The 21,513-nt window shown below is 42.4% G+C and overlaps 1 protein-coding gene across 2 annotated transcripts in view; it reads left to right on the top strand.

Moving 5' to 3' along the window:
• kat2a (K(lysine) acetyltransferase 2A) overlaps nucleotides 1-21,513 on the top strand; it is a 42,360-nt gene that overhangs the window by 10,812 nt on the left and 10,035 nt on the right. For both annotated transcript variants that reach the window (XR_010969080.1, XM_068013436.1), the window contains exons 7-13: nucleotides 663-769; nucleotides 4,375-4,485; nucleotides 6,932-7,068; nucleotides 11,766-11,974; nucleotides 12,679-12,805; nucleotides 17,908-18,018; nucleotides 18,144-18,287. Coding sequence is in view for 1 of the 2 variants with exons in the window: in XM_068013436.1 (XP_067869537.1) it covers nucleotides 663-769; nucleotides 4,375-4,485; nucleotides 6,932-7,068; nucleotides 11,766-11,974; nucleotides 12,679-12,805; nucleotides 17,908-18,018; nucleotides 18,144-18,287 (946 nt within the window). In the remaining variant the exon portion in view is untranslated. The remainder of the gene's footprint in view (nucleotides 1-662; nucleotides 770-4,374; nucleotides 4,486-6,931; nucleotides 7,069-11,765; nucleotides 11,975-12,678; nucleotides 12,806-17,907; nucleotides 18,019-18,143; nucleotides 18,288-21,513) is intronic.

The following is a 21,513-nucleotide window of genomic DNA, read 5'->3' on the forward strand; positions in this document are numbered from 1 at the left end:
AAACAGGTTTGCCTCAGAAACCGTGTCCCCTCCACCCACCCCAGCCTATTCCAAATCTCCAAAATATGTTGGTAAAACAAGTTTGCAAAGTGCTGACATGTAGAGCCATTGTGTGGGAAATATGTTGTACAAGGCTAGCTGTACACACTACAGGTTTGCTTCTACCATAGAAAAAAAACAATATGGCAGAACCAAGGAGACTCAGTATTGCTGATTAAATGCTATTTTCTTCCAGTTGTAAGTGAAAATCCACTCCAGTAGAGAACCCCCACAACCTGATCCACCCTGCAAGGTTGAACTCAATTCAAAGAGCAATTTATAATACAATTTCTGGAAAATGTAACAGTTCATCACTTAACTGCCCAGCTAACATAACCTTTATCTTAAGGTATTTGAAATTTTAGTTGCTTTATCCTGAAATGCAACTGTTTGAAGTAAATCAGCTCTTGTAAAAGAGGTTAGAAAGTTAACCCTGTGGTTCCTCTAATAGCTCTGTAATGTAACTGGCAGTCATAAATTTAGTTGGAGTTTTTGTGTTAAGCCAAATTTTAAGACATTTTAACAGCTATTATGATTTTTAGATGAGTGACCATTTTTCCAATATTGTAATTTTATTTTGCAGTATTTGTAATGTTAGCTCTGTTTTATTTATCTTCTTGCAGATTCTTGTCTATGCTGGATGAAGAGATTTATGGCCCGAGTTCTCCAATCTGGGATTCTGATTTCACTTTATCTGCTGCAGAAGGAGTACAACTGGGACAACAGTCAGGTAGCTGTCTCTGGAATCACTGGTCGTTGCATGTCTGCTTTCTCACAGGCATCAGAGGATTCTGTCAAGAGCCCAGACAATGAAAGTTTGTCTGCTAGCTCCATGTCTTCTATGTGAAATAATTATAAAAAGTTTGTGGGCTGGGTACAAAACTGTCCCTAATTCAGCACTAACTGGCAATCTCATTCAGTGATGTCATGAGATAACTAGTGTTTGAAATGCAAAAATGTCTCTCTGGTGTGAGAGGGTGCTATTCCAAGTGAGATTCTGAGTAATGAGGCTTGATGCTGACCCTGCATGCTTGATAAGAAGTGTTCTGTTCCCCAGCACTGATATTCCTTGACTTGAGTGCAAAAATAATTAACAATCTCTACAACTGCCTGTGCATTTATTCATGTATTTCTGTTGTACTTGCCCTTTTTTCTGCCTATTTTTTTTCCTTTCCTTCTTGTCGTGACCGTATTGATATTTGCTGAGACACAGTTCTAAGGGTACTGGTCACCTTCTGCTGTCTCATCTAAATGCTTCTTATTGATGCAGCAGCTTTCGTAGGCTATTTGACAGTGGGCAGCATCGCAACTGAGCCTGATGCTGTCTTCACTGACTATGGACTTCCAACACAGAAAGTGCATGCACTCATCATTAACCTTTTGCCAGTACACTCCTGCTTTAACTGAGACAGCTGCACAAAGGGGCTTGCAGGAAGTTACAGCAGTCCAGCAATCTGTCTTCTAGGATTGCTGAGGCATCACCCTGGGGGAATGGCAGTGGCTTCATGGAGCACGAACCTGCAGTCTTCCAGAGAGAAGATAGAATACTTCCTTCCACCCCTGCCACTCAAGCCAGTGCCTTTGCTGCTTTCTGTCAGCCAACCAGCTCAGACAGCTGCGGTCCATGCTGAGATCGCGCAGTCTGACCCAGAGCTGCTCAAGATTGTCTTCCAAGGACATCTGCAGTCTCCCCCAGTGAAAGTCAGCAGCCATCCACCAGCCATGCTGCAGCCACTGGGGTAGCATTGAGTAGGAGCACTAGGAAAGGCAAAGACACATGGAAGACAGTAAGGAAATGCACAAGGGTGATTGCTTAACTTTTGTATGCATTTTTAAATTTGGTTTGAAATGTTTATTTGTGGTGGCTTTTTTTGCATTGTTGTCAAGTGAATGCTGTGATGGTTAGTGACTGAGGTAAGGTTCCTGGATGGTGAATTGGGCTTGTGGTTTCTGGTATCACATTTGGATGCGTTCTTTACAGATAACCTAGGCAGCAAGGGGCTGTCCAGATTGCCTGCTCCGCCATATAGCTTTTGGCAAGGACTGTCCCCTCATGATGACAAGGTTGTGCAGTATTCAAGAGGCTGCAGTGAATCTTAATACCTTCCCTCTCTATTAGTACAAGGCTCTTCAAGGGGGTTCCAGGCAGCTGAAGTGGTGTTTCAGCATGTCAGTGATCTGCTATATCACATTTCGAATGGCAGCATGGTTTTCATTGCGTGCATTCTGTACATGTACACGTGGGTGGCCCACCAGTGTCATCAGCAGATAGCCCTTGTCACCCAGTTGCCACCCTTTGGTTTTCTGTGATGGTTCATGCAGCTGGCACAGCAAAGTGCCGCTAATGAAGGCACCATGACTGCTGCCAGGAGACTGGGTAATGATCTGCATGATTTGCTGTTTATGGTCACACACTAGCTGAACTTTGAGGGAGTGGAATCCTTTTCGGTTCTTGTATAGGGCAGAGTTGAAATGCAGTACCTGCAATGCGATTTGTGTGCAGTCAATGACCCGACACCATGGGCAATTCTAGTGAGTCACATGCTCGCTCCACTTGCTTGTCTCTGGCACAAGAAAATAAAATGTAGTTTGCTCTCTTTCAGTCGAGTCTCAGTGACTTGTCTTACTCGACAGTGTGCAAAAAACTGCAAGATGTTGCAAATATCTCCAACTCCAGCCTGGAAGGAGCTTAATGTATAAGAGTTCATCACTATGATCACCTTCACTAGTAATGAGGTTCTTGCCCTACTATGAGGTTACAGTTGTGGCTGCAGCAGATGTCAGATTTCAGTGAGGACATCCTGACTGAAGCGCAGATGCCTCGCACGTGTACCTTATTGAGGTTCTGATAGGAGACTTACTCCTTGAACACCCTGGGTAGATGGATGAGGCCTCTTGCTGAGAGCACTTCTTCCCCTCCTGCTCCTCCCTCTTCCCTTGGCTTGTCCTGCATTGTGTGGCCTCTGTTCATTCTCCAAGTCATGCTGTATTCCAAAGCGAATGCCTAATCGTGCATCCATACTTAGGAGCATCTGGTTTGTGCAGAAACTCTAACGTCATCAAAAAGTCTTTCACGTCTCCCACCACTCCTTGTAGATTTTTGCAACTTGAAACAACTATAGAACGATCCATAATAATAGCAAGATACTGCAGATGCTGGAAATCTGAAATAAAAATAAGAAATACTGGAAATACTCAGCAGGTCTGGCAGCATCTGTGGAGAGAGAAGTAGAGTTAATGTTTCAAGTCAGTGACCCTTCATCAGAACTTATCCAAATGCTTATAGAATCATAGCAACAGCCAGAAGAAATCAACCAACAACTAGCCTGTTAAGTAGTTGATCCCTATAAATGGCACTGATGGAGGGTCCTTACTGCTGCTGAACGCAAGTTCAGCTGAACGGGGTCGGCTGGAGCGTTGAGCTCCAAAATAGCACCGCTGGCATCAAATCAGTGTGGCACACTGATGTCATGATCCGTCTGCTCTGCATACTTCCAGTAGACATTCACAATGCGTGTGTTAACGCCTGCAATAATATGTTGTCTGGTGTGATTCATCCCATAAGTGTGTGCGCGTGATTTTGGGGCTCTGAGGGCATTCGTGCCCCCGAAAAAGCAGCAGTAAGGACCCTCCATCAGCTAATGAGTCCAATTTCTCACTTAGGAAGCCTTCATCGTGTTTGGGCTAAATAAGGATAGAATGAGTGAGATCTAGTTACTGTACAGTACCATATAGTATTTTCGAACAAACTGATCTTTGAAAAACAAAGGGCACAAAGCAGAAAAAAATACGCTTTTTTACTAATCATTTCTTGCATTCTGTAACTTAGCTACAAACCTAGGAACATGATTTGGGTTTCCCTAATTTGTTAGTTTGAAATACCAGAGAGAAATCTGAACCTGAAGAGTACTGATGGCTGTTCACATCTTTCAACTTTACATGCTTACTATCTTATAAAATGGATCCTTTTGAACTGGTAATGCTAAATATTATAAAGTAGAATGTGAGAGACATATGTAGTACAGTAGCGTGTTTATTAATTCCTAACCTTCATTTGGTATATAAGATTTTTGTGTTTTAATACTGCTTTGGTCCTCAAAGGATTAATGCACTTTGCCCATACTAATTTGAAGCTGGAACTGCACTGCAGATATCCAATAGTGCTCAAGGTCTGTCTTTTCTGACTGGGTTGAATGTGCATCACTTAATGTAGCTTGGACAGCAGGTCATCTTCCACGGTTATATATGTTTGTTTTGTCACGTGATGTGTGTTTGTTCATAGCAACTTTGTGTTTTTAAAAAACAATGTTTTACCACTGACATTTTATTTTTCAGCTGTTAGTCCGTCCCCAGTGCCTAGTATCCCTACATCAAGCAGAAACATCAATTGTAGCTCAAGTCCAGCATCCATTAGTGTTGACATGGGGGTTTCTGAGCCAGAACCAGGTATTTACTACGTTACCGTGAGCTGTAAGATTCTTTTTTAATCTGATATTCGTGTTAGAAAAATCAGAAATATTGTAATGCAGTTATATAACTAATGCATGTTTTGCATGTAAAGTGATGGGATGCTAGAATCCTTTCTGCAGAGCAGCTTGTAATCATGCAAGTTGTAGTATTAGGATTTTTTTGAAGTCTCTTGATTTTAAAAAAAAGTTTGTCTATTCAAGTTAAGATGCGTAAGACATTCAATTGAAATCAGACCACACTCTCATATAGCAGTCAATTTAATTGGGGATTTGAGCCAGCTTTGTAGTGCTTGGTACTTGTCGAGTAAGCACCTGCCATTTAGTATAACAAAGGGAAAGGAGCAAATATGAAGTGCTAGATAATAAACAATATGTTGTGGCATTAGTTAGATATTCAAGGTTTGACTTAGCAGTTCTTGCCAAGATCAGTCACTGCTGTTCACATCACGTTTGCTGCTTTTCTTAAAATGTAGTTATACATCTTGGACACATGGTGGCATGAGCCCTCTATTTATCTATATATTTTAAATTAGCAACTTTATGTACCATCGTAATGCTTGTATGTGTGTGTATATATATATATATATATATATTGCAAAAATACAGTGCTTGGGAAATTTGCCTTTTAAATGTCGTGACCTGATGGTCTAATATAAAAGCAAAATACTGCAGGTGCTGGAGATCTGAAATAAAAACAGAAAGTGCTGGAAATACTCAGAAGGTCTGGCGGCATCTGTGGAACGAGAAACAGAGTTAATGTTTCAGGTTTGTGGCCTTTCATCAGAACTGGCAAAGGTTAGAAATGTAATGGGTTTTGAGCAAGTGAAAGGAAAGTGGGGGAAAGAAGAACAAAAAGGAAGGTGTGTGATAGGGCAGAAGGCAGGAGAGATTAAATGACAAAGATGTCATAGAATGAAGGCAAAGGTAGTGCTAATAGTTGTAGTAAAAAAAACAAAGCAATTAGTCCAGAGAGAGCGTTAATGACAATAATGAACAGTTCTATCCATTAGCATTAGCATGAAAAACCAGTTTAAGACAGGCACATGGTTCTAAAGTAAAATTTTAAAAAAAGGCAATCATGCTGTGAAGTTGTTGAACTCAATGTTGAGTCCAGAAGGTTGTAGAGTGCCGAATCGGAAGATGAGGTGCTGTGCCTCAAGCTTGCGTTGAGGATCACTGGAACACTGCAGCAGTCCAAGGACAGGAATGTGGGCATGAAAGCAGGGTGGTGAATTAACATGGCAAGCAGCTGGAAGCTCGGGGTCATGCATGTGGACTGAGCAGAGGCGTTCTGCAAAGCAGTCACATTGGGGGAAACCAATGGACCTGATGGTCCATTTTTGTATGGTGATGAAAAAGAGGAAACTGTTAATCCCCAACAAGTGAACTTTTGAGATCCCTGTAAATGTGTTACATCATGTCTGATTTAATATCTAGCACAGCTACAGAACTGTTTGTTTCAACTTTTCGCAGTATATACATATTCTTTTCTCCTCCCCCTCAAAGTCTCAAAATCCTTTCCATATGACCCATGTCAGTCAAGGAAGGTTGGCCAGCTTTTCTTCCCATTACCTCCTTTCACTTTTCCTACATTGTGCACCATTCCCTGACCAAAGAATAAGAGTTGATTTATTTCAAAGTCTTTCCCAGTGCCACTCTGTGTTATGAGAATAAACTGGGATGATTTGCCCCTGGATTCCTTCCCTTCCCTTACATAGAACTTTGTCTTTTCTTGTTTCATTTTCCCAAGTAACCTAGCATAGATTGGGAGCTTGGTATGCAGACTAATGTAAGAACAGACAAAGAGTCCTACTCCCAAAAGGTGGAGGATGATGAATGTAGATTTTGACTGGGATGTTGCTTGTTTTCTTCAATTATACCTCCAGTTTTCTCCCATCATCTTTCTTCTCCTGAACATGGTGACTTCCGCTGGAATATGATTTCATGGGTGTCAATAGCTACTTTTTGAGAGAGATTTTGGGCAGCTTGGGTCAGTAGACTATTCAGCAGCAGGGGTCATCACAGCCTTGTTGTGATCCAGTGGCTAATAGAAATGAATTTACTGGAATTCAATCAGGAGGAAATCACAACGGATATAGATCAAGCTATTATTTCTGCAAAAAACTTGAATTGTGAATGTGGGAGATTGCTCGATCTTGGTGGCATCCCAATCCAGTATTCATTCAATATCCTTGCACATGCACATGTGCTTCCTGGACTGGAAACATTTTGGCTAATGTTCCCTTCCTTGGCCAGAAGCAATGAGGCTAATTGTAGAACTCCGATCACCGACCCTGGGTGAGAGCAGCTAACTTGAGTGCAGACGAGTTTGAATCTGGGACTTGTCTAGAGCTGTGCATTGGATAAATCAGCTGGTTTACTGAGTGTTTGAATACTTTAAGACAATTGTTTCTCCATTACAGGAGAGAAAAGGAAACTGTCTGACACCATGACCCTAGAAGATGCAAAAAGGATGCGTGTGATGGGTGACATTCCTATGGAGTTGGTCAATGAAGTAATGCTGACTATCACAGATCCAGCAGCTATGTTGGGTCCAGAGGTAGATTACTGTTTGAGATAATGAAATGCATGCAAAAACTCAATTATCTATGTACTAGTCTCATCACTTCAGAACAAGGAAGGGAATATCAGTCAGAATTCCCAGTCCTGATAGCCAATATCCATGCATATGTGCTAACATCTGGACTGGAATCAGTTATGCCACTACTTATCTTGATTTTATTTTTTCATCCCACCCACATTCATGCCTCTTCCGACGCTCTCCACCACTTTAACAGTTTTCTCTTTCCTGGCCCTAAATGTCTCTTTTTCACCATGGGCATCCAATCCTTCTACGCCTACATCTCCCAGGACAGCCTGCTATTTCCTTGAACAGAGGCTCAACCGGTTCCCATTCATCACTGCCCTTGTTGAACTTGTTCTCACGTTGAAAATGTTCTCCTTGGACTCCACTCACTTCCTCCAAATGAAAAGAAATTTGCTTTGGGAACATGTATGGGTCCTGGCTATGCCTGTCTATTTTGTAGGATTTGTGGAGAATTCTTTGTTCCAGTCCTACTCAGGTTCCCTCCCTCACCTCTTTTTCCAGTGCATTGATGACTTTCGGTTCCATTTAGGAACATGGGAGCAGGATTGGTTTTCTGCTCTCCCTTCGAACTGGAAAATTTCATCAACTTTGCTTTCAACTTCTATTCCTTCGCTTTCACATGGCCCATCTCCAACTCATCCCTTCCCCAGCATCTCTATCTACATTTTTGGAGATGGCGGTTGACCAATATCTATTATACACTCTGATTCCCATGTCTGCCTTGCTTTGGCTTCCTTCCATCCCGTTTTTGGTCAGGACTCTGTTGCATTCTCAGTTCCTCTGTCTGTGTTGCATCTGTTCTGATGATGCTACCTTCCATATCAGTGCTTCCAATCCTTTTTCCTCAACCAAGAATTCCCCGACACTGTGTCCAATCCATTTCTTGCACTTCAGCTCTGACCCCTTTCCGTCCCTTCCGCAACTACAGTAGGTTTCCCCTTGACCTCAGCTTCCACCCCACCAGTCTCGACATTTAGCGGACCATTCTCTGCCATTTCTGCCAGCAAGATTCCACTACCTTCATCTTCCCCCTCCCCACCACTTTCAGCATTCAGAAGAGATCATTCCCTGCACGACATCCTGGTCTTCTGTTCAATCACCCCAAGCACCTCCTGCCCCCCCCCCCCCCCCCACCCCAACCATGGCACCTTCCCATGCAAGATGCACTCTTGCCTTTTTACCTCCTCCCTTCCCACCATCCAGAGCCCCAAACACTACTACCAGATGAAATTGCGATTTACTTGTACTGCTTTCAATTTAATATACTATATTTACTGCTCATGATGCGATCTCCTCTACATTTGGGGAAATCAAATGCAGATTGGGTGATAGCTTTGCGGAACAACATGGCTGAGTCTGCAAATGTGACCCTGAGCTTGCAGTCACTTGTCATTTTAATTCTCTCCCCCACTTCCATTGACTTCTCTGTTCCTGGCCACCTGCACTGTTTTAATGAAGCTCAACAAAAGCTTGAGGAACAGCATCTCATTTTTCGGTTAGGCACTTTACAGCCCTCTGGACTCAACATTGAGAGCGTAACCATTGCTCTCCCTCTTTTGGACAGCAGCTGTTAGTAATGATTCTGCTGTTGCCATTTACACCTCCGCTAGACCCATCTTTTGTTTCTTTACTTGTCCCATTGCCATCTCTTTTTGCTGTGCATCATCATCCCTTTTGTCATTTAATCTCTCCTGCCTTCCACCCAATCAAAGACCTTGCCTTTTGTTTTTTCCTCCTCTTCCCCTGCCTCTACCTGCTTAAAAGCAGTTACATCTCTTAACGTTTTCCGGTTCTGTTGAAAGGCCATTGACCTGCAACATCAACTCTGTTTCTCTGTCCATAGATGCTGCCTGGCCTGCTGCATACTTCCAGCACTTTTTGGCTGCGTTTGCTGACAATGCAGCCACTAGGTGGCGCAGTACTGGCACATGCGCAAATGTAGCCTCATCGACTGAAGCGTCACTGTCTGTGACGTCTCAGGCAGCTGCCAGAAATAAAGATGGCGCTGCTCAATTTGTCAGAAAAAACGAATTAAAGCCAATCCCCCCTCAATGGCTGTGGTCGCTGCTTCCATCCCACCCCCAACAGTATCCTGCCATCGTACTTCGCTTTCCCATTCCCTCCCACGCCTATCTGTTCACCGATCACTCCCGGCCTCGCTGCTCCCCCCCCCCCCCCCCCACCCCAGCCCCCTGCTGCTCACTCCCCACATTGCCCTGTCACCCCTCGGCCACTCGTTTCCCAACACTTCTCCAGACGGTGTGGCAGGGAGTGATCGGACAGTGGGAAGTGGTGAGCAAGTGGCTGAGTTGGGGGAAGAGGCGAGGCCAGGAACGTTTGGCCGAGGTGGGGAAGCAGCGTGGCATGGGCCGGGAGCAATTGAGCAAGGGGGGGAAGCAGCCAAGGGTCGTTGGGGGGGGTGGGGGGGGCAGCCAAGGCAGGGAGCGGTTGGCGGAGGGTTGGGGGCGAAGGCGGCGAGGCAGAGAGCGATTGGCCGAGGGGGGAAGCAGCAAGGCCGGGAGTAGTGGCCGAGGTTTGGGTGGGAGGTGGGGGGGGGGGCGTTGGGGAAAGAGGCGAGGCGGGGAGCGATTGGCCAAGGGGGAGGGGAAGCAGCTGAGGGTTGGGAGGGGGTGGGGGAAGCGGGAAGCGATTGGCCGAAGGTTGGAGGGGAAGCGGCGAGGCGGGGAGTGATTTGGTCGAAGGGGAGAGGAAGCAGCAAGGCTGGGAGCAAACGGCCGAAGTGGGGTACTGTTGGGGGAATGGAGGCGACAATTGCAGCCATTGAGTGAGGCAACCATCTGACGTCAGTGCATGGTGACTTTGCTGCGTGCGCGTGCAGATTCAAGCTGACAAACGTTTGAACACACTGATGTTAGCAATCTCTGTGCGCATACTGTGCGTTGTCAGGAGACACTCCGTTTCTGTTTTTATTTCAGATTTCTGGCATCTGCAGGATTTTGCTTTTAACTGAGTATTAGAATTCGATCGTGTCAACAACCCAAAACAGTTTTTTAAACTTTGCAATTTTTGTTCCTCCCCATCAAAACTTACTTACGTTTCTTTGGCAATGCTGCTCAGTAATGGGGCAATTCACAGAATCGTTACAGCACAGAAGGAGGCCATTCGGCCTATCGTGTCTGCACCGGCTCTCTGAAAGAGCAACTCCCTCTGTTCCATTCCCCTGCCTTCTCCCCATAACCCTGCACAGTCTTCCTTTTCATATAACTGTCTAATTCCCTTTTGAATGCTTCAATTGAACATTCTCAGGCAGTGCATTCCAGACTTTAACCACTCTCTACGTGAAAAAGTTTTCCCTCATGTCACTTTTGCTTCTCTTACCAAATCCTTTAAGTCTGTGCCCTCTCGTTCTCAATCCTTTTGCGAGTGGGAACAATTTCTCTCTATCTACTCTGTCCAGACCCCTCATGATTTTGAATATCTCTATCAATCACCTTTCGGCCTTCTCTTCTCCAAGGAAAACAATCCTAACTTCTTCAATCTATCTTCATAACTGAAATTCCTCATCCCTGGAACCATTCTTGTGAATCTTTTCTGTTCTGTACTCCAATGCCCTCACGTCTTTCCTCAAGTGCGGTGCCCAGAATTGGATGCAATACTCCAGCTGAGGGTGAACAAGTCTTATACAAGTTCAACATAACTTCCTTGTTCTTGTACTCTATGTCCCTAGCAATAAAGCCCAGGATACTGTATGCTTTATTAACCGCACTCTCAACCTGTCCTGCCACCTTCAATGACTTATGCACATATACACCCAGGTCCCTCTTCTCCTGAACCCCATTTAGAATTGTACCCTTTATTCTATATTGTTTCTCCATGTTCTTCCTACCAAAATGAATCACTTCACATTTCTCTGCATTGAACTTCATTTGCTACCTGTCTGCCCAGTCCACCAACTTGTCTATGTTCTTTTGAAGTTCTACACCATCCTCTTCACAGTTTACAATGCTTCCAAGTTTCATATCATCTGCAAACTTTGAAATTGTGCCCTGTACACCAAGGTCTAGGTCATTAATATATATCAGGAAAAGCAGGGGTCCCAACACTGATCCCTGGGGAACTCCCCTACAAACCTTCCTCCAGCCTGAAAAACATCCAATAATCATTACTCTTTGTTTCCTGCCCCTCAGTCAATTTCGTATCCATGTTACTACCGTCCCTTTTATTCCATGAGCTACAAGTTTGCTTACAAGTCTATTGTGTGGCACTATCACACGCCTTTTGAAAGTCCATGTACACCACATCAACAGCATTGCCCTCATTGAAAGTGTTCAGGTGGCACAGCCATAGATTTTTCTCTCCAAGTGTGTTTAGCTTCCTCTGAATAAGAAAGTTGATTTGTGGAAAATTATAAACAGGATGTAGTGCTTTAATTTACAAACCAACTGTGCACAAGAAATAGGTAAGTTGAAGCTACAACATCTTGTTTCCCCAAGTCTTTGATTAATTGTTCAGATAAGACTACAGTAATATTTGTGTACCAGTTCATCAGTTTCTCTGTTTTTGTTCCAAAACAGATTTCTCCCTGAAAGTTTTGGCAGATGAGAAGGTATTGAGCTGACTCAGAGTTGAAACCATGACAGTTGGCGTTGAGAATTTCAATATGTCTTTTTATTTTTGGTTTTTTTTAGACAAATTTGTTGTCCGCGAATGCAGCTCGTGATGAAGCCGCACGTCTGGAAGAGCGGAGAGGTGTCATTGAATTTCATGTCATAGGAAACTCGCTTTCTCAGAGATCAAATAAGAAAATAATGATGTGGTTGGTTGGCTTACAAAATGTTTTCTCACATCAGTTACCACGAATGCCAAAAGAGTACATTACACGGCTTGTCTTTGATCCGTGAGTACATTTGGAGTACTTCATGATGTTGCTCTGTTTCACAAATACAGTTGTCAAGTTATAAAGAGAAATTAACTTTTCTAATGTGTGTTGTATTGAAAGTATTGAGAAAATCTAAGACATTATGCTTTAGAAGTTCTATGTGCTATAAGGTCAACAGATGTATGTAATTTTGTTTATGGTCTCAAAATTATTCAATGACCTTATGTGTGAGCCACTTTGAAATGTATTCACACCTGGAAGTAGGAATAATTGATTTATTTAAATTAAATTTTAAAATGTGTTTGTTTGGACCACATGTACTATCTTACTAGACACGAGGTAGTCTTCACAACTGTAGTTACGATGTTACTACACATCGTGAGCAAAGGAATTTTACCCAATATTTGTGTTCACTTAAGTGAAATGGCCTGAAATGTGGCCCATTGAAATGAATATTTGAAATCGACAGTGAATGTAATCATTTAGGGGGCTGTGTATCTTAATTACCGATTCAATTTGAATTGTGATTTGCGGTGACATTTTAGATTGTGTTCCGTCAAACCGGAACCAGTGAGTGTTTCACTGTTATTTGTGTAAGCATCACAAGTAAACTCATAAATCTGAACTTATTAAACAAAAATTATACCGTCTTGATGTTTAAATAAACTTACCAAACTTAGTTTCAAACAAAGTGTGATATGTGACACATCCTGTTACTACAGAAAGCACAAGACCCTGGCCCTGATTAAGGATGGTCGAGTCATTGGAGGGATATGTTTCAGGATGTTCCCCACCCAAGGATTCACAGAGATTGTATTTTGTGCTGTAACATCCAATGAGCAGGTGAAGGTAAGGGAAAATTCCCTGGAGTGTAAGCCAGTGATTCCTAATAATGTTGATGCAAAAGGCTATAGTACATAGAAGTAAGATTGTTTGTTTCTGTAGCACGTTGTATGGAAATGAACCTTCAGGTTTAAAATAAGAACTTGAGACAGACTTGTTACTAACTGTGTAACCATTACTTCTGAAGTTATTTATTAACGAGCTAATGTTGCCTTAAATCTCGCTAATACTGCAATTACATTCATTCATTACCATTTGCCAATATATAGTCAAAAACGAGGTTTTGAAAGTTATTTTAAGAGTTCCAGAATTTTGTGTTTTCTCTTCTGTTTATATCCAAAAATAAAGTTCTTGTACATATTGTCTTTACCACCATTAGCACTCACTACAGCTCTATGCATTAACTTCTGCAATAGCTCTGTCTCTCTCTCTCTCTCTCTCGCTCTCTCTCTCTCTCTCTTTTTCTCTCTCCCTCCCTCTTCCCCCAGCCGTCCTCTCCTCCTGCAAGTAAACCATCTATAAAGGGTACTAATAGAGCTGGGAGAGTGCGTGAAGGTTTTGCATCTTTATGCTATGTACCTTTTTATAACAGTAGTTACAATCTGCATCACTCTGAAAAATGAGTAGTGAAATGTAACTAAGGTGACAGTCAATGTAAGGGGTTGGAGTGAACATATGATTCGTGATAGTCAGGCTTAATAGTTCCTGCTAATTGTTTTTATCTTATCCCATTTCCATTAGTGGCGCTTGATCAGTGTTTGATTCAAAGGAAAAAGCTTATTCTAAACTTTACATAGTACACAGTATATCTCACATAAAACAATAAACAGTGCCAATGGGCCAGTATTAATATGCGGACAGTAAAAGAAAACAATGCAAACGACTGTCAGCAGCTAAAACAAATTGTATCTCCACTTTAGAGATGTTGTGCATTTTAAAACCTCATACATTTTAAACATTGGTTATCTTCCCTCTAAGGAGATGCGCACACTACAAGGTTTGACAGATCATTTAATATCCTTATCAGTTTCACATCTGTTATGGAAGTGCTTCTGTTTTTTGTTCTAAATATTTTTTTTTGAGGAATTCATAGTCAAACTGAAGAAATGTTGGACCAGTTTTTTTTCTTCGAGGGTCATCAAGAGGGCACTGAGAACTAGTTTGGCAACAAGGGTTACTGGTTGTCATATGACTCAAGTTAAAAATAGAACCGAAACCCCGGTAACTGAAGAAGATGCGTGCAGAGAAGTGACAGTCACGAGACAGGACAAGCCTGGTAGTAGCAGAGCACACCTGAGAGAGCAGCAAACTCGCAAACTTTTAGTTGTAGTGTTAGTGTTTACCTTCTGGAATGAGATCAAGTTAGCACCTGCTGCTAAAGAAGTGTCACGGAGGAAAAGACCAGATTCTTGTTGAATGTTTAAAGAGTCAAACCTGTAGCGGGAGGAGAGAAAACCACAACCCAGCTCAGCTTTCCAGCACTTTTCTAAAAGACACTGAGAAGTTCACTGTCAACTCATCTCGTCCCCTGTCTTTGAAGAAAAGCCTGCTAAATTAATTTTCAACGTCGCCTGAAAAGAACTGTTCTAAAAGATCCCAGTGACACATCTACGTTTACTCGGGGGCTATACTGTATGCTAGTTTTGGAACACAACATATCTCATCTGCTGTTTTCTTCAAGAATGTGAGAGTATTCAGCCCAAGTGTTGTTTTTGTCTGTAACAGAGCTCTGAACAAAAATCCCTTTAATTTTCCCAGTTAACCGGCATATGTGTGAGGGGCTAAGGCAAAAAGGAACTTTAACATTTCAATCTGTGTGTTTATGCTTTACTTCATTACTGGTTAAAACTTGTTTTATAATGAACTGATAATTTTGTTGTTCATTAAAGAAACCTGATTAGTGTGTATTATTCTGGGAAAAAGAGTAAATGATTGACCATATTGGTGAGTGGGAAAATGTAAATATATTTTGTGACCTGTGGAGAAGTGGATCTATAATAAACGGTGCACTCCTCCCACCTCGGTCATAACACAACTATGGATGTTTTAGGCCTTTAGTATTCAATATTGAAATGACAGAGTGTACACATTGTATCTTAGAGGGAACAGGGGAAGAAATCATTAACCTTTTCTCAGATTTTCAAAGGAATGCTCACACGGCTGAGAATTCTGTACAAGGAATGTTGATGCAAATTTACAGTTGATGTTTATCTAGACATTCAATGTTTGAATCAAGCGATAAGTTTAGAATAAGCTTTATCACAATGCACAACATCTCCTATAAAGCAGTTAGTGAACTGTTATGGTCAAGTGAGGAGGAATCGAAGGGCCTTTCCCTTTTCTCTCTCCTTGTTTGACCACAACAGGTTTAATTCTTTCTTTAAACTGAATGTACTGGCCAATTCAGTTGATGTTTGGTTCTTGTTAGCAAGTAAGTAATCGGACAGGTTTTCTTGAGTTAACAAAAAAAAGGCTAATTTTATTCTAGCTAAACTGAACTATTAAAATAATAAACAATGTGCCAGCTTGCACATGCACAGTAGAGGTTTATACACACACAAATAAGTTAGAGTGGGGAAAGGTAGATTGGTTGAGTTAGAGTCCATAAAAAAAAATATACAGTCTGTGGAGTTTGGTGATTCAGCTGGTTTCTTGCTGAATTTGGTGGTGCTGTGGCTTATAGTTCGAAGAGGCAGATGACTGGTTCGGTGAGTCTCTTGGAGATAGCGATGCGGATGATTTCCTCCAACCTGGTTTCTGATTGTAACTGGGGTATGCAAAGGCGGTCAGTCAAAAGGCAGGATTTGAAAGCTTTCAAGCTGGAATGGAGAGAGCGAGACACCCCCACTTAGGGTCTGCACATGTCAGAGTCCAGTTGCTTCACCTTTACCACAGAGAAAAACACCAGTTTAAAATCAGATGGAGAGGAGCTTGTCACATGACAGTCACTGAGTCATTCAAACATAGGTAACAGTATTTCTTTGCATACTGAAAGAATAGGTAGTTCCTTTAAATTTCCTAGGTCTTGGTTCTTGCTGGGAAATGCAGCCATTTTGTCTCCTTCCTCACAATTTGCAATGCAGGGATCCAGTGTTGCAAACTAGGTGATCATCTTAAGCTTCTCTTTATTTTAAATGTCTTTAAAAAATAAATAAATTCAAATCTCCAGTCAGTGGATTAAAGAAAATTATCATTCAACAAAATGCATTGGTGTAACAGAACATAATGCCAACAGGCAATTATTAATAGGCAAACAGTAAAAGAAAACAATTTAGAACAAATGGTGGCTCCAAATGTAAAGCTTTATGCACATTAAAACTTCATACATTTTACACAATGGCTTTCTCCCCTCTAAAGTAATAAACACTGGACAAAATTTGACGGACACCACAATAATGTAGCAAGCCATTTGTACAAGTTTTACCAAAAGCAAGAAATTGATATGGTTGTCTTATTCTTAGATCCATGCCCCTCTCCTCATCCCGCAGGAACAAAACATCCCTAACAGAAGTCATAACTGATATTAGCAAAATACTGCAGATGCTGGAAATCTGAAATAAAAACAAAGTGCTGGAAAATGCTCAGCAGGTCTGGCAGAACTGCAGAGAGAATCAAAGTTAATGTTTGGTCACTGACCTGAAACGTTAACTTTGCTGCTCTCTCTACAGATGCTGCCAGACCTGCTGAGTATTTTCCGACACTTTTTGTTTTTATTTCATAACTGATATTCTCTGACTGTGGTGCATTATCCCTTCTCGACTTCTGTGCAGCTTTTGACAGTTGACCGCAACATCCTTTTGCAACACTGCTGCTCACTTATTCACCTCAGTGAGACTATCCTTGCTTGATTCTATGCCTGCTCCTGCCATCCAGTCATGGACAACGCATCCCTAACATTGTACCTTCTGATCTATCCTAGCCCCTCATCTTCCTCATCAACATGCTGCTCCTTGGCAAGACTATCTGCAGGTTTGGGATCACTTCCATGTGTATGTTGTTGATACCCAGCACTGCCTGTCTTGACCTTTCCACTGCCGCTGTCCTGTCAGATTGCTTGTACAACATAGAGTCCTGGATCAGCTGCAGTTTCTTCAGAATAAACTGTGGGGAGGCTGAAGTCATCATTTTAACCCTATCCCTGGTCATCTTCTCAAATGAATCAGACTCTTGGCATCCTATTCAACACAGAGCTGAGGTCCAACCCTGTATCCCCTCCATCCTAGAACTGCTTACTTCAACCTCTGCCAGTGCCTGGTTCTGCTCCTGCATCAGTCAGTTTGCTGCTGCTGAAATCCTCAGAGATACCTTCTCACCTCCAGACTAAACCATTCCAATGACATACAGGCCAGCCTTTATCATTCTCCGCTCTGTAAATTCGGCTCATCCAATGCTCTGCTGTGCCCTATGGCTTGCCCATCAGCCCTGTTCTCACTTAACAACACTTTCTGCTGGTTCCCCAATGTAATACATTAAAATTCTTATCGTTGTGTTTAAGTCCCTCCATGGCTTTTTCCCTCCCTAGTTCTCTAACCGCATCCAGCATATAATCTCTTGAAGACCTAATCTCTCTTTGTCTGATGCCTCTTGCATCCCTGCCTCACCCAACCGTGCCTTCAGCCATTTAGGCTCATGCTCTGTAATTGCCTCCTTAAGACCCTCTGCCTCTCCGCCTCCTTTCCTCCTTCTAAAAACCTTAAGCCCACCTTCTTGACCTAGCTTTTTGCTTGCCTTCCTGTTAGCTCTTCTTTGAGCTCAGCGTCATCTTTGCTTTACATGAAATGCCTTGGGACCATTTATTTATAAATGGTGCAGTATAAAATCAAGTTATTGTTTTTTGTTGATCATGTGAGGAAATTAGATGGTGTGGATTTTATAGGCTTTGTCTATCATCCAACCAATGTACTAATATTTTTTAGATAATTACCATAACTGTTGGGCAGAAGTTTCATCTTGAATCTGATTTTCACACTCCTGGTTCTGTTGTTTTTAACACAGTAGTTGAAACTTCAATCCATCTATTTTCACCAGTTTGACTGTGGAAGTTGGGATGAGGAGCACCAGTAAATGCACTGGATTATATATTAATAAATAATATTTCCGTATGGTAGGGTTATGGGACACATTTGATGAATCACCTGAAAGAATACCACATCAAGCACAACATTCTACATTTCCTGACGTATGCTGATGAATATGCCATTGGCTACTTCAAAAAGCAGGTACTGCTCTTCTTCGGCTCAATTATTTCTCTCTCTCACAGAATAAACAGTAAAATCTAATTATTGACGTCAAGACATAAGACTCATTAAAAAAAAAAGTATTGAATAAAACTGTGTCTCTCCAGGGATTTTCAAAGGATATAAAAGTTCCCAAAAGCCGGTATGTGGGCTACATCAAGGATTATGAAGGAGCAACATTGATGGAATGTGAGCTTAATCCCAGAATCCCTTACACAGAATTATCCCACATTATCAAGAAGCAGAAGGAGGTAAGGCCATCAGACCTACTTGAGAAGCATTACTTATGTATTGTTAGACACCTGCATTTTGGTATGTTTGATTTAGATGCGCAGTATTATAGGATAATTGATGTCTGCAATGAATACAGGGCATTAATTGAAGCAAGGAGTTCTGAAGGCAGACAAGGTCTCAATGCCAGTCTTAATACTTTCTATAAATTTAACCATTCATTACAATATATATTAGGTAGACTAGACTCTATATATATCTTCAAATTTTAAATATGCATGAACTTCTTGTTGATTGTTTTGCTTATAAACTCTTACGCTCACATTTGTAACCAAAACTGGCTATGTAAGCTTGTCACTTTGTAATGACACCCTCCTCCCAATGGAGGAGCTGCAATGCCACCACTGGCAGGAGGGGGTCATTACAGTGATAAGTTCATAGACAGTTTCAATTATAAATATGAATTAGTTTATATTAGAAATATAGCAAAATAAGGAGAGGAATGTGTGACTTAAAATGGCAGACTGAAATAATATCTGTGCTACTTGGTCCAATTATTATCCAGTCTCTAATGCCATCACTGCAGGTTCTGGTAATGACTCTGCTGTTACCATTTACGGCTCCTCTAGATTCCTGTTTTGTTTATTTGTCCCTTTATCATGCCCTTTTGCCTTGCATCGTCACCCCTTTTGTTATATAATCACTTCTACCTTCCACAGAGCTACCCCTTTGTTCTTTCCTCTCCTCCCTCAACTTTCCCTGCCCCTCCACTTGCCTAAAAGCTGTTACATCTAACATTATCCACTTCTGAAGATCACTGACCTGAAACCTTAACTCTGTTTCTCTCTCCACAGATGCCTGACTTGATTATTTTCAGCATTTTCTGTAGTTATTTCAGTTACAGTATCTACAGTATTTTGCCTTCAGTTTCTGTTGACATTTCAGCAGCTTATAGTTGCCTGCCAATATTTGTTTTATTGGTCAGGGATTCATGCATGAAATAAGGAATGGGTACTATGCATATGAAAGTTTCAGGTATACCAGATCATAGGACAGTACTATAATACCAACATGGTTTTATAGCAGCAGAATGCTGGATAATGTCTGATTCACTTTGTTCGAAAACAGGCATTGGAATATGTAATCATAGTTTATGAACTTCAGTAAAACAGCTGATAGCTAATGAAATTAGGAAAATTGTATAAATTTAAACCCCACCTCCAGTGAATCATGGGGCTAAATTTTCAGTGGCCCATGGAGGTGGGTCTGGAGGCAGGAGAGGTCTTGAGGGCTTAACTAAAGGCACTCTCCTGACGCCAACTGGATTTTCAAGCTGGTGTGTGGGGTACCCATCGTGTCAGGAGGCAGTCTGTGAAATGGTGGCGGCTTCGCAGCATCTGGATGGGTAGACATTGGAGCCAAAGGCTCCATTTGATGTAGAAGGTGCCACTACAAAACTTAGCTGCGACTGTAATAGCATCCATTACTGTGGGGAGCTTACCCCCCTCGTGTCCGACGGTCCCAACCCTTCTGACACTCTTATTTACCTCATTTGTCGCCAGCAACCAGGAATGGAGGCACGTTCACACTGCCCTGCGTAATTCAGCAGCGCCCGCCTCTGATGGCGGGACTGCCAATTTGTGACTGCTGGACAGCCTCCTATTAGCCCTCCAGACTTGGGAGCCCACCTGTCGTCTTTAAATGGACAGGGCTGACAGAGACAGCCACTTAATTGGCCGCTGTCTCCAAAATTGCCCTTTGAGTCCTGTCGCCCGGATTTTTGAGTTCCCACCTGTGGGATCAGGACCCAGGAATGTGAGACATAAGAGGAGATAGCGGGAGCTCTGACACAAATGTTCAGATTCTCTCTGGCCACAGGAGAGGTACCAGAGGATTGAAGGACAGCGAATGTGGTAACATTATTCAAGAAAGTTAACGGGGATAAACCAGGTAATTACAGGCTGGTGAGTCTAACATCAGTGGTAGGGCCATTATTGGAAAAAGTTCTGAGAGACAGGATTAATCTCCACTTGGAGAGACAGGGATAGTCAGCATGGCTTTGTCAAGGGGAGATCGTGTCTAACAAATTTGATTGAATTTTTCGAGGAGGTGACTAGATGTATAGATGAGGGTAGTGCAGTTGATGTGGTCTATATGGACTTCAGTAAGGCTTTTGATAAGGTCCCGCATGGGATATTGGTTAAGAAAGTAAAAGTCCATAGAATCAAGGGTAATTTGGCAAATTGGATTCAAAATTGGCTTAGTGGAAAGAGGCAGAGGGTGATGATAGAGGGTTGTTTTTGTGAATGGAGGCCTGTGACCAGTGGTGTACCACAGGGATCGGTGCTGGGACTCTCACTGTTTGTAGTGTACATTAATGATTTAGACATGAATATAGGAGGTATGATCAGTAAGTTTGCAGACAACACGAAAATTGGTGGTGTTGTGAATAGTCATGAGGAAAGCCTTAGACTACAGGACGATATAGATGGGCTGGTGAGATGGGCGGAGCAGTGGCAAATGGAGTTTAATCCTGAGAAGTGTGAGGTGATACACTTTGGGAGGAATAACAAGGCAAGGGAATATACAATGGATGGTAGGACCATAGGGAGTATAGAGGGACCTTGGGATGCTTGTCCATAGATCACCGAAGGCAGCAGCACAGGTAGATAAGGTGGTTAGGAAGGCATACGGGATACTTGCCTTATTGGCTGAGGCATAGAGTATAAGAGCCAGGAGGTTATGATGGAGCTGTATAAAATGCTAGTTAGGCCACAGCTGGAGTACTGTGTACAGTTCTGGTCGCCACACTATAAGAAGGATGTGATTGCAGTGGCGAGGGTGCAGAGGAGATTCACCAGGATGTTGCCTGGGCTGGAGCATTTCAGTTATGAAGACAGACTGGATGGGCTGGTGTTATTTTCCTTGGAGCGGAGAAGGCTGAGGGGGGGGGACCCGATTGAGGTATACAAAATTATGAGGGGCATTGATGGGATAGATAGGAAGAAACTTTTTCCCTCAGCAGAGGGGTCAATAACTAGGGGACATAGATTTAAGGTAATGGGCAGGAGGTTTAGAGGGGAGTCGAGGAAGAATTTTTTCACCCAGAGGGTGGTTGGAATCTGGAACGCACTGCCTGAAGGGATGGTAGAGGCAGGAACACTCACGACATTTAAGAAGTATTTGGATGAGCACTTGAAACGCCATAACATACAAGGCTTTGGGCCAAGTGCGGGGAAATGGGAT

Source organism: Heterodontus francisci, chromosome 33 (assembly GCF_036365525.1).
Source record: "Heterodontus francisci isolate sHetFra1 chromosome 33, sHetFra1.hap1, whole genome shotgun sequence".
Classification (NCBI taxonomy): domain Eukaryota; kingdom Metazoa; phylum Chordata; class Chondrichthyes; order Heterodontiformes; family Heterodontidae; genus Heterodontus; species Heterodontus francisci.